This window comes from Bos indicus x Bos taurus, chromosome 2 (genome assembly GCF_003369695.1).
Source record: "Bos indicus x Bos taurus breed Angus x Brahman F1 hybrid chromosome 2, Bos_hybrid_MaternalHap_v2.0, whole genome shotgun sequence".
Classification (NCBI taxonomy): domain Eukaryota; kingdom Metazoa; phylum Chordata; class Mammalia; order Artiodactyla; family Bovidae; genus Bos; species Bos indicus x Bos taurus.
The window spans coordinates 112,928,191-112,942,556 of NC_040077.1; the positions used below are offsets into that span (position 1 = coordinate 112,928,191).

Sequence of the window (14,366 nt, forward strand, 5' to 3'; positions counted from 1 at the left end):
AAGAAAGAGGAAAATACTTCTACTTTGGTGTCTTAATCTAGAAGAAGATTATGTTAATTCAATGTTCAACAATCTTTACTGAACACCCATGAGCCAGATGTTGTGTTGGGTACTTAAAATACAGATATGAATTGATTTCTCCCTTGCCTAGTAACAGCTAGTGAATAAGTACACGGTGTTACAGGGAGGAAATCAGCCTTTGTTGATGGCGGCTAAGTGCTGGTCAGTGAACTGCACGGAATGAGCCTCTGGGGAAGAGGATTATGATCTTAGTGCAGTTTTTTTTTAAGGTTAAGATGTGTCAAAGACGAAAGTAGCATATTAGTGATCTCAACAAAGTCAATGACTTCATTCTCTTTATTCTCAAATTTCATTTCAGAATGGCCTTTTTGGTTCCTAAAAGCACTCAGAATTATATTCTAAATAACCTAAGAGATTTCCCTGGCAAATCCGGTGGTTAACACTCTTTGCTTCCAATGCAGGGGACGCGAGTTCAATTCCTGGTCAGGGAATTAAGCTCCCATATGCCACATGGCACAGCCAAAAATAAATAAATAAAAAATTAAAAGTCTACATGTGTCTGAAAGATAATTCATGAAATAAATATTCGTTTTCTCTTTGCTTGGTGCCAAGTGCCATTCCAGTTGCTGGGGGCCTCACCATGATCAAGACAGGGACATTCCTGCTTGAGGTTACTCTTTGATGGTGAGAAACACGTGACAGGAGTGAAAAAGCAAATTGAGATATTTCTAGGCACTGGTAAGTGTTATAAAGAGAAGCAAACAGGGGATGTGAGTGACACAGGGTGGGGGTGGGGTAATGTAGGTTGGAAATCAAGGATGGTTCTTTGAAGAGGTAGCATTTGAACTGAATCATGAATGAAAGATACAAGTCCCTGTGCAGGGTGCATAAAGGCCCCACAGAGCAGGTGGGCTTGGCAGGTTCAGTGAGCACAAAGAATGCTAGGAGGGAAACAGGACTGGAAGATAAGTACTCAGCAACATCAGGAGTCAGATGAGAAGTTGGATTTGACTCTAAAGGCAATGGGAAACCACTGGAAAGTTTTAACTAGAAGTGCAGCACAGCTGTTGTTGCTATTCAGTTGCTAAGTTGTGTCTGACTCTTTGTGACCCCATGGACTGCAGCACACCAGGTTTCCCTGTCCTTCTTTATCTCCCAGAGTTTGCTCAAACTCATGTCCATTGAGTTGGTGGTGGTGCCATCCAATCATTTCATCCTCTGTCTCCACCTTCTTCTTTTGCGTTTATTCTTTCCCAGCATCAGGGTCTTTTCCAATGACTCAGCTCTTCACATCAGGTGGCCAAAGTATTAGAGTTTCAGCTTCAGCACCAATCCTTCCAATGAATATTCAGGGTTGATTTCCTTTAGGGCTGACCAGTTTGATTTCCTTGCTGTTCAAGGGATTGCCAAGAGTCTTCCCCAGCAGCACAATTCCAAAGCATCACTTCTTCAGTATTCAGTCTTTTTCATGGTCTAATTCTCAGATGCATACATGACTACTGGAAAAACCATAGCTTTGACTACAGACTTTTGTCAGCAAAGTGACGTCTTTGCTTTTTAATATCCTGTCCTGCTTTGTCATATCTTTTCTTCCAAAGAGAAAAGTGAAAGTGTTAGTCACTCAGTTGTGTCTGACTCTTTGTGATCCCATGGACTATAGCCTGCCAGGCTTCTCTGTTCATGGAATTCTCCAGGCAAGAATATTGGAGTGGGTTGTCATTTCCTTCTCCAGGGGATCTTCCTGATCCAGGGATCGAACCTGGGTCTTCTGTATTGCAGGTAGATTCTTTACCATCTGAGCCACTAGGGAAGAGGAGGCGTCTTTTAATTTCAAGGCTGCAGTCACCATCCACAGTGATTCTGACACCCAAGAAAATAAAATCTGTCACTGTTTCCACTTCTTCCCCATCTATTTGCCGTCAAGTGATGGGAACGATGCCATGATCTTTGTTTCCTGAAAGTTGAGTTTTAAGCCAACTTTTTTGCTTTCTTCCTTCATCAAGAGACTTTTTAGTTCCTCTTCACTTTTTGCCATTAGAGTGGCATCATTTGCATATCTAAGGTTGTTGATCTTTCACCTGGAAATCTTGATTCCAGCTTGTGAGTCATTCAGGCCAGCATTTCACATGATGTACTCTGCATATAAGTTAAATAAGCAGGGTGACAATATACAGCCTTGACATACTCCTTTCTCAATTTTGAACCAGTCCACTGTTCCATGTCAATGGCATTATCTGATTGTATTTCCGAAAGCTTCCTTTGAATAAATCAAAGCAAGGCAAAGAAGGATGCAGGAAGACCAGTCAAAGGCTATATCTGGGGATACAAATGAAAAAGGATGATAATGGCTTGGGCCAGCAGTGTACATGGAATACTGCCTTGGTAAAAAATTATCTCCTTTAAGGGGTATCGAGGACCAGAGCAAGCCCTTGTCTCTTGTTATTTCTTCACCATGAGCATTCTTAATCGACTTTAGTTTTCATCCATATTAGGGCACACACTGCTTAAACATGGGGCTTTTGTTTTTCTTGTCAGTCTCTCTTGTCTAGGAACTGCTATTCTATATTCAGCACCTCGTGGGTCCTGAATAAATATTGATTAAACAAACCAAGTGATGAATCATGTCTGCTGCAGTGTGGGTGCTTGGTAACGTGGAAACACAGAAGTAAGCTGGATTCTTCCAGCCATAAGGCACAACCGGAAAGGACATTTGGAAGGAGAGTGGGGAGCTTGGGACTGCTTGCCCTCCTTTCATTCTGAGGAACCACTGGGAAGCCCAGAGAATCCTTACCCATCACTCAAGGATGGGCCTAGGAAATGATACCCTAGCCAGGGAAACGGAAGCCTTGCTGTTGCTGAGCAACACCTCTGAATGTGATGCAGAGTGTGGATGGAGCACACAGTGGCAGAGGGCATTTAAGGAAGGGTTTTACACAGAATCCGCCTGCAATTCAGGAGACCTCAGTTTGATTTCTGGGTTGGCAAGATTCCCTGGAAAAGGGATAGGCTACCCACTTCAGTGTTCTTGGGCTTCCCCTGTGGCTCAGCTGGTGAAGAATCTGCCTGCAATGCGGGACACCTCGGTTAGATCCCTGGGTTGGGAAGATCCCCTGGAGAAGGGAAAGGCTACCCTATCCAGTATTCTGGCCTGGAGAATTCCATGGACAGTCCATGGAGTAGCAAAGAGTCGGACACGACTAAGTGACTTTCACTTTTCACTTTACACAGAAGGAGAGGAGAAAACCCCCAAAACAAATGAGGTTGTAATGTATAGTGGGGATTCCCAAACTTCTTCTGTAAAGGGTCAGATAGTAAATCCCTTAGGGCCCTCTCTCTCTGTTGCAATTACTGCTTGTACTTGTGGACAGTCATGTCTGACTGTTGCAATCCCATGGACTGTAGCCCACCCGGTTCCTCTGTCCATGGGATTTTACAGGCAAGAATATAGGAGTGGGTTGCCAGTTCCTCCTCTGGGGAATCCCCCAGACCCAGGGATCAAACCCGCGTCTCCTGCATTGGCAGGTGGATTCTTTACCACGGAGCCGCCTGGGCTGTACCTCTGTTGTAACTCTGCAGCCATATCATGAAAGCAGCCACTGACAACAGGTGAATGAAAAGGGGTCACTGGGTTCAAATAAAACTTTATGGATACCCAAATATAAATTTCATATAATTTTCATGGATTATAAAATATTCTTTTCTCCCCTTCAACTATTTAACAAAATTCTTTGAAGAAAATAAAATAGGGTGCTGTTTTAAAAAAACATGAAAACCATTCTTAGTTATGAGACATGCAAATTTAGGTGACAGGCCACCCATGAACCATAGTTTTTCAACCCCTGCGTTGTAGAGTAGGAACGAGAGAAAACAATTCATCTGAATATTGTTCAAAAGCCGGCAACTTGATGTAATAATATTCAACACTATCCTTTTGTTTGTCAAAACACTGCTTCATGCAAATGAAAATTTAGCTGTTTGTCTAATATGATATTTTCTGATAAGAGCGTGGTGTCCAGTGTCTCTTGAGCACCTGCTAATTGCAAGCTATGCTCCCGTTTACACTCCCAGCTTCATCTATACCCGCTATGTGTTTTCCCTGCACAGACCAGATGAGCTTCTAATGACATGCACCAGGTCATGTGGTGCCCTTCTTGAAACACTCCGGTGACCTGCCACTTGCCTTTCGGATAAAACGCAAATGTTTTACCTTGTCCTTGCTTGACCTCTGACCACCCTCTGGTCCACCCATACCGCTCTTCAATCTCAGATCTCTCCAGGGCCTTTGCAGCAACTTCCTGCAGCCTGACACCCTCCTTCCTGTCTCAGCTTTTAGCAGGGCTGGTCCTCCTTGGGAATTCAGACCTCAGCTCAAATGTCAGCTTGTCAGAGGTGCCCTTGAGCATCCAGTCTAGCTTAGTTCTTCTCCTCATTATTTCTATTACTTGGCCCTGTTCATTCTTCACAGAACTCTTGTCTTTATCCAAATTATCTTGCTAATTAATTTATTTACCGTTCTTTTTTTTTTTTTTTTTGCCTGATTCCTTCTACCAGAAGGCAAGCTTCATTAAAACAAGGTAATTTCTGCCTAATCACTGCTATTTTCCCATTCTGAGATTAATATCTAGCATTTGGTATTAGAGTTTGTAATTTGTTGAATGAATAAAGGAAGGACATTTCATGAGAGTGATAGAGTGTTCCATTCAGAACTGTGCTAGTATTTTACCCCAGTTGGGACTGAGGGTGACTGTGTATGACAGGGTAGGGGGGTTTGGTAAGGGACGAAGAGCATGGTTTTGAGAAATTGGTGAGTACCGGATTTTGGAAAATCCCCTGCGAAACACTTCATTTGGAAGGCAATGGGGGTGGTCATAGAAGGGTCTTTAGCAAGTACAAGATGAAAGAACTGTGTATTTATTGAAATGTTTACCTCAGGAAAATAACAAAGTATGTTATGATATCCTTTGTTTACAGTATTAAGGATAGTGAAGGATGTAATCAGATCAGCCTTTGTTTAAATGAATGTGGAAAGATGCCAAAAAATGAATTCAAATTAATGAAATGTTACATTGCATCTATATGCCTCTGTGCTTATTCGCTTTGTTGTGTTTAACTCTTTGTGACTCCATGGACTGTAACCTGCCAGGTACCTCTGTCCATGGGGATTCTCCAGGCAAGATACTGGAGTAGGTTGCCATGCCCTCCTCCAGGGGATCTTCTCAACTCAGGGATCAAATCCAGGTCTCCCGCATTGCAGGCAGATTCTTTACCATCTGAGCCACCAGGGAAGCCCAAGAATACTGCAGTGAGTGGCCTATCCCTTCACCAGGGGATCTTCCTGACCCAGGAATTGAACTGGGGTCTCCTGCATTGCAGGCAGATTCTTTTCCAGCTGAGTTACCAGGGAAGCCCACATGCCTCTACTCTCTTTTTCAAAATATATATTTTATATCATTTATTTTGGCGTTATAGTATGGCATGTGGGATCTTAGTTCCCAGACTAGGGATTGAACCCATGCCACCTGCAGTGAAAGCACAAAGTTTTAACCATAGGACTGCCATGGAAGTCCCTCTACTCTCTTCTTGAGTTGGGGGAACTTGGAGTAGCTTTTGACATATTTCTCAATAACAGAGCTAGAAGAAAAGGGGCTCCCAGTGTCAATGTTTTGTGTATGCTGTATGACAAAAAGAGACTGTTCATCAAGGTTTACCTTTGGTCTGAAAGAAAAGGAGGATGTGGAATTAAAAAGCGAAACTTGGTTCAACTTTGTGCTAGCAGTTCAGGCCCCGTGGCCTGATCTGACCACGGAAATGAGATTTCTGCCCAAGATAAGTCTCTCTTAAATGTGTCAAATGCTCAAGTGAGAAACATTTAAAAGTCCAAAAAACAGATTGGAAGATTTCTTTTTATTGCCTACAGATTTCTCCCATTACTTTACTCCTTTACTCCCATTACTCCTTTCTCCCATTACTCTTGGTACTTGGAACAGAAAATTGTTGACTTCCAGTTATCTACTTTTTAATTAATCCATGGATAAATGTGAAAAAAATGAACCTTTAGAAGCCAGAAGCCAGATTTGTCCCAAAGACACAAGAAGGAATGGGGGTTTGAGGTTGCATGAGGAAGTGTCAGCCCTGGGGCCCCAGCAACTTGTCAGAGGCTTCCAGGGACAATGGCTGTTTCTCAAGGTTACCTTGAAGTTGCCTTTTCATCTACTTTAAGATGATCAGGTTTGTAATGCTTAAGACTACTTTTAGGGAAAAAAAAAAAAAAGGGAAACATTGCTATCTGCCCATTGAGATCTCTGTTATATAGATATTCATTAATAATTTAAACAGTTTTAGTTGATCAGAGATGGAATGTTTGGGACACTTGGGTGCTCATCATCCATAATTTTACTGTGCGTGTCTCCAAAATGAATCTCCTTTTTATTCATTCACTCCACTACCCTCTGTGTGCCTGTGATCATTGTCCTTAAGGAGACATGTCTCAGATTACAAACTCTTCCATGAAGATACACTTGCCTCCCTTTCCTTGTCCACAACACTCAACAAAGGACAACCAAGATTAAGGGTGAAGTTTTTAAAGAATTGTATCTTTTGTGCCAGGAGATTCCCACCTCTGCTATTGGCTGGTTACAGTTGCTTAGAAGCTTTCAGTTACAAATGGCCTAAGGGAGAAAGTGCTCTGCGAGGCCAGGTAAGTGGTGAGAAACCCAGATATTGCAAAGGATACAAGTACCACTTGGAGCCAGGCAGCACCCCATGCCCCTCCCATCCCAAGAGGCCACTGTATCACTGAGCCTCCAATCTTCCAATATTAGAAGGCCCTTGGGCACTTTCTATCATCAGATATGATGATAGAGACATTACTATGATGATGATAGTTCCCTCTGTGATGATGGTGATTCAGGATGATCACGGGAAGAGGGCTGAGCTCCCCAAGTCTATAAGGAAAGACAGTGACCCAATTTGGGAGGATCTTATATCACCCTGTGGGGCCCTTCTGTACTTGGACGGCTTGAAAAGACAACACTTACTGAAAAGTCGTCACTGGGGAAGAACAGGAGATCTCGAAGGGGATCATTCTGATAGGTCTTTTCAAGTTCTTCAATGACAGTTTCATAATCCAAAGGCTCGAGAAGCCGAGGCTTTTCTTGCTGTAGACAAAGAAAATATCACATTAACCACCGACATGTAAAATCTCGCTTCTTCTCAACATGTGGTTGGAGTTCATTTCTTACAACCATCAAAGCTTTGACACTGTGCAGTCCTTCCAGGGGAGTCAGGGAGACTCCAGGCATCTGGAGCAAAGCCACAGAAGTATTATTTCCAGATCTGAAATAATATGAGATCTTGACATACCTGACATCTCATTCAGTGACTTAAGCTGTTGGCACCGAGCCCCTCATGCACACGGTTTTCAGCCCTGTCACATCCCTGGAGTAGACAGTTGGGTAAACTTGATCTTTGTCAATGTGAAGAAAGGCCTTCTGCTTACTTGCTCTAGTATTATGATTATCATCATCATTTTTGGTGGATTAGATACTTCCTTGAGAGGTCTACTTGGGTCTGTTTCAAAACACTGTCTCCTTGCTAGCAATCAAAGTATTACAGACTGTCTTAGTTGTCACTGAAACATGGATCCTATGTCAGGATTAACTGCTTGGCTCTAAGCCTCTTTGCTGATATAGACAGAAGTTAGGTAATTCTCTAGTAAAATTGAACAACACAATTATTATGGATACAGTGTGGTGAAAATGGAGAAGAGTTTGAAAAAAATAGCCAGATAATCTCATCACATTATAGTCCTGAAGTCAAAGGAAAAGCACTTCCCTCAGAGAAGCTGCCCAAGAGATAAATGCCAGTGGGAGGAAGGTGGTTATTTCATTCTATGGTCGATGTGTTTATCCCAAACAGAACTCACAAAGTGAGAAACTTGGAGTCCAAAATAAAGAATAAAATATTACAGAAGACCAAGGACACAGTTTGAGTTCCCTTAGCCCTTGGATGAAGCATTCATACAAACTAAATAAAAACAGATGACTGGATTATTTGGGGGCTCCTGGAAGCTAGAGTGGTTGCCAAAATATGCATGCTACAGTGGTCTCATCAGTTCAGTTAAGTCGCTCAGTCATATCCGACTCTTTGTGACCCCATGGACAGTACACCAGGCCTCCCTGTCTATCACCAACTCCCGGAACCTGCTCAAACTCATGTCCATGGAGTCGGTGATGCCATCCAACCATCTCATCCTCTGTTGCCCCCTTTTCCTCAAAAATGAGAAAAAAAAATTTGTTTCATTGGCCATGTCGATGACATCAATAGACCCTTTCCCATCAACCCCATGCCTCCCTACTCTGCAAAGCCACAGATTTAGCTTTAACTTCTAGAGCCTTCTTTGGAAGATCTGTGCTGGTAAAGCTCCAGAAACTGTTACTGATATTTTAATAATTGCTAATGAGCTCCTCAAAGTAGCAGTCAATGTTTTTTCCAAATACAAACAAAACAAAATGTACCACAGTGGACTAACAACAAGGATTTCTATGTGCTTTCTGCATTACAGTCAAACCAAACCCATTCTACAATGCTTAAGTAAACTGAGGACTATGAAAAATGAGTACTCACACTGGAAGGGCCCTTCAATTAAGATTGCTGATTTAGCAAATGAAAATACAGAACTCCGTGTGGAACTGGGAGAAAAGAAGAAATTTAGTTGCCTGACATAATCTATTTAGTGAAAGAATTTTCAAGTAGAAGATACAGAGATACTATGGTATGATGGGTGATTTTTTTTAAAAAGTCCTTCTTGCATCTTTCCCCTGCCTTTTGATATGAGTATTCTATTTTAGACTTATTTTAAGTTCCAATTGCCTATTTTCCCAGGAAATTAATTCCAAGGAGCAGAGATTGATAGCTCAAGAGGCAAATGTAGGCTCCAGATGTTGCTTTTGGCTCACTTATTATATTTTTAGTTTGTTTTGAGTGTCTTTGAGTAGTGGTATATCATTACAGGTCAGCAATAGTCCTCAATAACCTATCGCCTCTTACCCTACAATGTCGCATTTATTTTTTTTTAACTTTTTATTTTATATTGGAGTATATTTGATTAACAATGTCCTGTTAGTTTCAAGTGTACAGCAAAGTGATTCAGTTAGGTTGTTACATAAAGTTGAGCAGAATTCCCTGTGCTATAAGTAGGATCTCAAGGGTTATCTGTTTTTATCCCTATCCCTCTCCCTTTCCCCCCCTGTTAGTCATAAGTACTCCAAGCCTTTGAGTCTATATCTGTTTTGTAACTAAGTTCATTTGTATCATAATGTCAGATTTACATTGCCAGTTGCCCCAATAAGCCTTCAAGTTTGAAATACCTGGCTTATTCTGGAACTTCTTCCCTTTTCCCCCAATAATCTGTTTGTGTAGGAAATGTAGCAAGTAAAACAGAATGCATTATAGAAGAGTTAGGGTGTCTTATCTCTGCCATCAACTTGGTTGGTTACATCCTGTTTCCTCACTTTCTTCAGCTCAAGTGTCTCATGTCCTTCCACCAACAGCTCAGGATGTGACTACTTACACTTTCTCTTTTCTCTCCCTTCTTCACACCAGTATGAACAGGAGTGTGAGAGCATGGTTTGGTGCACATGGCAATTTATTGGTTAAGGCAAATGACATAAGGATGTTCTAGAAGGTCTTCTATAATCTTCTCACTATCCATCTAATTTTATCTCCCATTAGTCAAAAATTCGAGCATTAATAAACAACCCCATGTCAAGGATATCTTTCAAAGAAGATAATCTTTTTATCTATTATTTAATTATACTAGGGTCCAAACTCTATCCAAAATTAATCCCACATAAAGTAGTACAATAGGAAAATCAAAATTCACAAATCATGGGTTATTAATAAGACCACAGGAAAACTAAATCCTAAACTCTTCTTAATATACACAATAAATGGCATTGCCTGTAAGCATCTGTTGGAAGGTATATTTTTATCTATTCATTTCAGGCTCTGACATGTCAGACAATTAATGAATGACATTATTAAACCTTTCCTGTTTAAAATGTTGCACCGAGGTTGTCCTGACATGGGGCTGCAAAGCCTAGCAGCTCTGCTTCATATAGTTTATCAAATTTTGGACTCTGCGGGATAAGTAAAATCCCATCTTTCCAGAGAATGTGCTAAATGGTGTGTAATATTCAAGATGTTCAGTGTTTAATTATTTGGAATATATGAGGTTTATACATAAAAATCGGAGAAGGCAATGGCACCCCACTCCAGTACTCTTGCTTGGAAAATCCAATGGACGGAGGAGCCTGTTAGGCTGCAATCCATGGGGTCGCTAAGAGTTGGACACAACTGAGTGACTTCACTTTCACTTTTCACTTTCATGCATTGGAGAAGGAAACGGCAGCCCACTCCAGTGTTCTTGCCTGGAGAATCCCAGGGACGGGGGAGCCTGGTGGGCTGCCGTCTATGGGGTCGCATAGAGTCGGAAACAACTGAAGTGACTTAGCACACATAAAAATAATCCTGATACCGTCCATAGTACCTAGAGCCTGAGATTTGGTGATACTTGCCAAGGATGCTTTCTGTATCTGTGATGGTGAGAATCCAGGTTACGCAATCCATAGTTCTCTCTGGATCAAGAGAGCTGTTGGTTCTGTGTTTTGGTCAAAGAGACAGATGTATACAAGGATGATGGGATCAGTTAATTTCTCACTACTGCTTTTACAGAGATGTTGAGTGAAACTGGGAACTGAGCAGCATAGATTTATAGCTTTACAATGGTTGGGTTGTCCCTCCTGAATTTAATGTGCTTCTTGCTTTTGGAAATGCACCAACTGGGAGAAGGTATGTGCCAAGATTACTCTGAATTGGATTGGATTTTTATAGCGCTTTTTACTCTTACTCTTTTCCTCTCAAATGAGTAATGAATTTCATTAGCTGTTCTAAAAATCACTCGAGGCATGGGAAAAGGCACCCACCAGTGCCCATTATTATGTGGCAGGGCCAGTGCTATACCGCCGTGGGAATAGGGCTATTCTCCTGATATGGTATGAAGACATTTGTTTGGTCTACCCACTCCAAACCCACAGCTCTCTTCCAATTCGACTTCACATCAGAAGAATGGGCTCCTGTAATGAAAACAAATGCTTTCTTCCCTGCTCCTTATTCCACAACTTCTCATGGAACACCAGCACAAGTTTAAGCCTTGCAATTGGTAAACTTGCCATATTGGTAACAACCAAGGCTGCCAGGAGCTGTTTACTGGTCCAAGTAAGCATTGTCCATGCTTTAGCTAAAAATTCTAATTTCAGGAACACAGTGTTCCATCACAAAGATCTGAATTATTTTCATAATTATAATTCAAAATCAAATGAGTATAGAAGTACTTAGACACTGAAGATCTAAGCATTTGAAGTATGTGATGCATAAAAAATCCAGTGACTTAATGTTCAACCTAGACCTTTCTCCGGAATCCAAGAAAGAATCTAGACCACCCAGCCTTGTTTTAGGGAGATATGAATATATTATATGAATATGAATATATTATATGAATATATAAGCTGAGATGTAACAGAGAGTGTAACATGCACTCCAGAACCAGAATTCCAGTGCTCCTCATCCTGGCATTGAAACGTACAGGCTACAGAATTTGGAACATGTTATTTTAGTTAGAATAACTGTCAGTCCTAAAGGAAATCAACCCTGAATACTCATTGGAAGGACTGATGCTGAAGCCGAAGCTCCAATACTTTGGCCACCTGATGTGAAGAGCCAACTCATTAGAAAAGACCCTGATGCTGGAAAGATTGAAGGCAGGAGAAAAAGGGGGTGGCAAAGGATGAGATGGTTGAATGGTATCACCGACTCAATGGACATAAGTTTGCACAAACTTTGGGAGACAGTGAAGGACAGAGAAGCCTGTTGTGCTGCAGTCCATGGGGTCACAAAGAGTTGGACACGACTCACTGATTGAACAACATCATCAGACTGTACCTCTAGTTTCCCAACCTGTAAAATAGACATTTTAGTAGGAGCTACATCATAAGATTAAATGAGGTAATATTTGCTATGCTCTTAGAACAACACTATACCCATAGTACTTATTATATAAATGTTAAGCAGATAAAGGCCACGAGTTTTAAATTTTCACTAGTCATAGATTTAAAGCACTTTTGTAAATTTAATGGATACAGAGAGCAAAGAGTAGGTATTCAATAAATAAATGTTGAGTAAATAAGTTTTTATGATTTCATCTAGGACATTAATTTTAAATAAATAGTCACACATATAATCTAAGATGAAACAAGAATACCTTTGCAATATTCCCTTTGTAACAAGACAGAGAAAATATATTTGCCTTAGTCAAAGAGAGCTAAGAAAGGCAGGCAGGCTGGTGGAGGCTCTATCTAAAAAGACATTGAAAATAGAATAGGGGTTGGAAAAAAAAAATCAATGAATAATCGTGTGGTACATGCCATGATTCCCCCTTATAACTTTTCAAATATTCAGTAAAGTTAATTAAGTCACAACATTTTGCATGTTGTGGGAGAATGTGAGGAGGCTGGAGTCTATGTTCAATATGGCATTGCTGCAAAAGGAAAGGCAATGAAAGGAGGTCAAATTTATCCTGACAATGGTTCTAGATTCTCACATATTGTGACATTAGAATTTGAGTTCAGAACACCTAGATCTTTGACAGGTAATAAAATCTGAAGGACAAGGACAGCTAAAAACGTGAAACAATAAATTATTAAAGGTAAGGAATGACTAGGAAATTACGGCACATCCATTCTAAGAAAAAATATATATGTTTGTTCTAAGAAAAAATATATGTTTGTTAAAACAAGCAAAATTTCTTAGGTATTGTTGCTAAGTAAAAGTGGGATTAAATACTGCACCCTGAATAACTGCACAAGATTTTAAAAATTTAAAGAAAAAAAACCTAGAAATATATATCCATATATTAGCAATTTTATTTAGATGGGATGTAGGATTTTGCTATTCTGAGTTTTTGCATTTTGCAAATTTTCTTTAATGATCATTTGGTTCATCGTGGTGAAAATGAACTTCGTCTTTCAAAACTCTCATGCTTCTGTGAAAACACTGGGGAGTTGCTTGGTTTTAAAAGTGTTTATCCTTTGAAAATCCACCAAAGAGGGAAACTAGAAAAGTGCATGAAGTTGAACCACTAACAACTTCAAGTAATTAAAAAAAGAGAAATAAAACACTGGTGATAGGAGACCAGGGAAAATAACTACAGATTATGCATGTGCTTCTGGAAGCTAATGTCAGCAAGAAAGGGAAAAACAATTAGCAATTTATTATCGAAAGTATTTTGAGCTCTGTAGGGAACCGTAAACACCTGGTAAGTTTCTTAAACAGTTCTGTGCATTGGACCCTCCTGTAAAGGATCAGAAGTCAGAATCTCTAGTTGGAAGCCCAGGGTCTTTTACCTCTCTGCTAAGTTAACTTGGACAGTCATTTAAATTGAGACTTAGTGAGACTGACTCAAATCAAAGAGCAACTTCCTGGTTTCTGCAGTGTTAAAAAGATCAAAGAGAAGAAGTATGTGAGGGTGTTAAGGGAACCACCAATGCCAGGCGAATACAGATTTCTCTTTACTCAAAAATGATTGAAAATAACCACACACGTTTACCCCAAAATATATCCTAACATCAACGATACCAAACCAACCAAACCAATGATACTAAATTTTTAATGTGCTAGAAACTGTCTTACATGCTTTTAATGTTTATTATCTAAATTTCCTTTTGAAACAAACAAACCTTGATGTTTAGTGATTCTATTGGAAGCAAAAGAAGTAATAACATAAGGAAAAGCACTGAAATTAAAAACAGGGCTGTGTCTCCTCTGTGTATAATATCTTCTGAATCAAGTCAGGCTGCCCTATACCCAGTAGGAAGAAGAAAGGCAATCTACCTAATTATGTATATCAGCAAATGAAAGTGATTTTGAAATCCTGCCTTTTATTTTCCTTGAGAAATCAGCCTAGAAAAAATGTCCTTGTATTTATATTTTCAGATCGAAAGGAAAGGATTAAATTTAGGATTAGTTTAGCATTAAACTCATTAGCTTTGCCAAGATAAATATCTGTACAACAATCAAAGTCAGAATTTCTGTCTGGAGCTCTAACGTACATACATGCCAAGATAAATATCTAGACAACAATCAAAGGTAGAATTTCTTTCTGGAGCTCTAACCTACACACATGCAAGTCAAGTTTGTTAGCAAGAGAGAATTAACAGGATGGCTAAGGGTTTGAAAGGGGTCTGATGGGATGAAAAATGGAGAACAGTCTCCATAGCAAACCCCTTGAG

The 14,366-nt window shown here is 40.3% G+C and overlaps 1 protein-coding gene across 11 annotated transcripts in view; it reads right to left on the minus strand.

The window, feature by feature from the left end:
• DOCK10 (dedicator of cytokinesis 10) overlaps positions 1–14,366 on the minus strand; it is a 304,461-nt gene that overhangs the window by 170,004 nt on the left and 120,091 nt on the right. For all 11 annotated transcript variants that reach the window (XM_027514857.1, XM_027514867.1, XM_027514851.1 and 8 more), the window contains exon 2: positions 7,059–7,178. In XM_027514857.1, the coding sequence (XP_027370658.1) occupies positions 7,059–7,178 (120 nt within the window). The remainder of the gene's footprint in view (positions 1–7,058; positions 7,179–14,366) is intronic.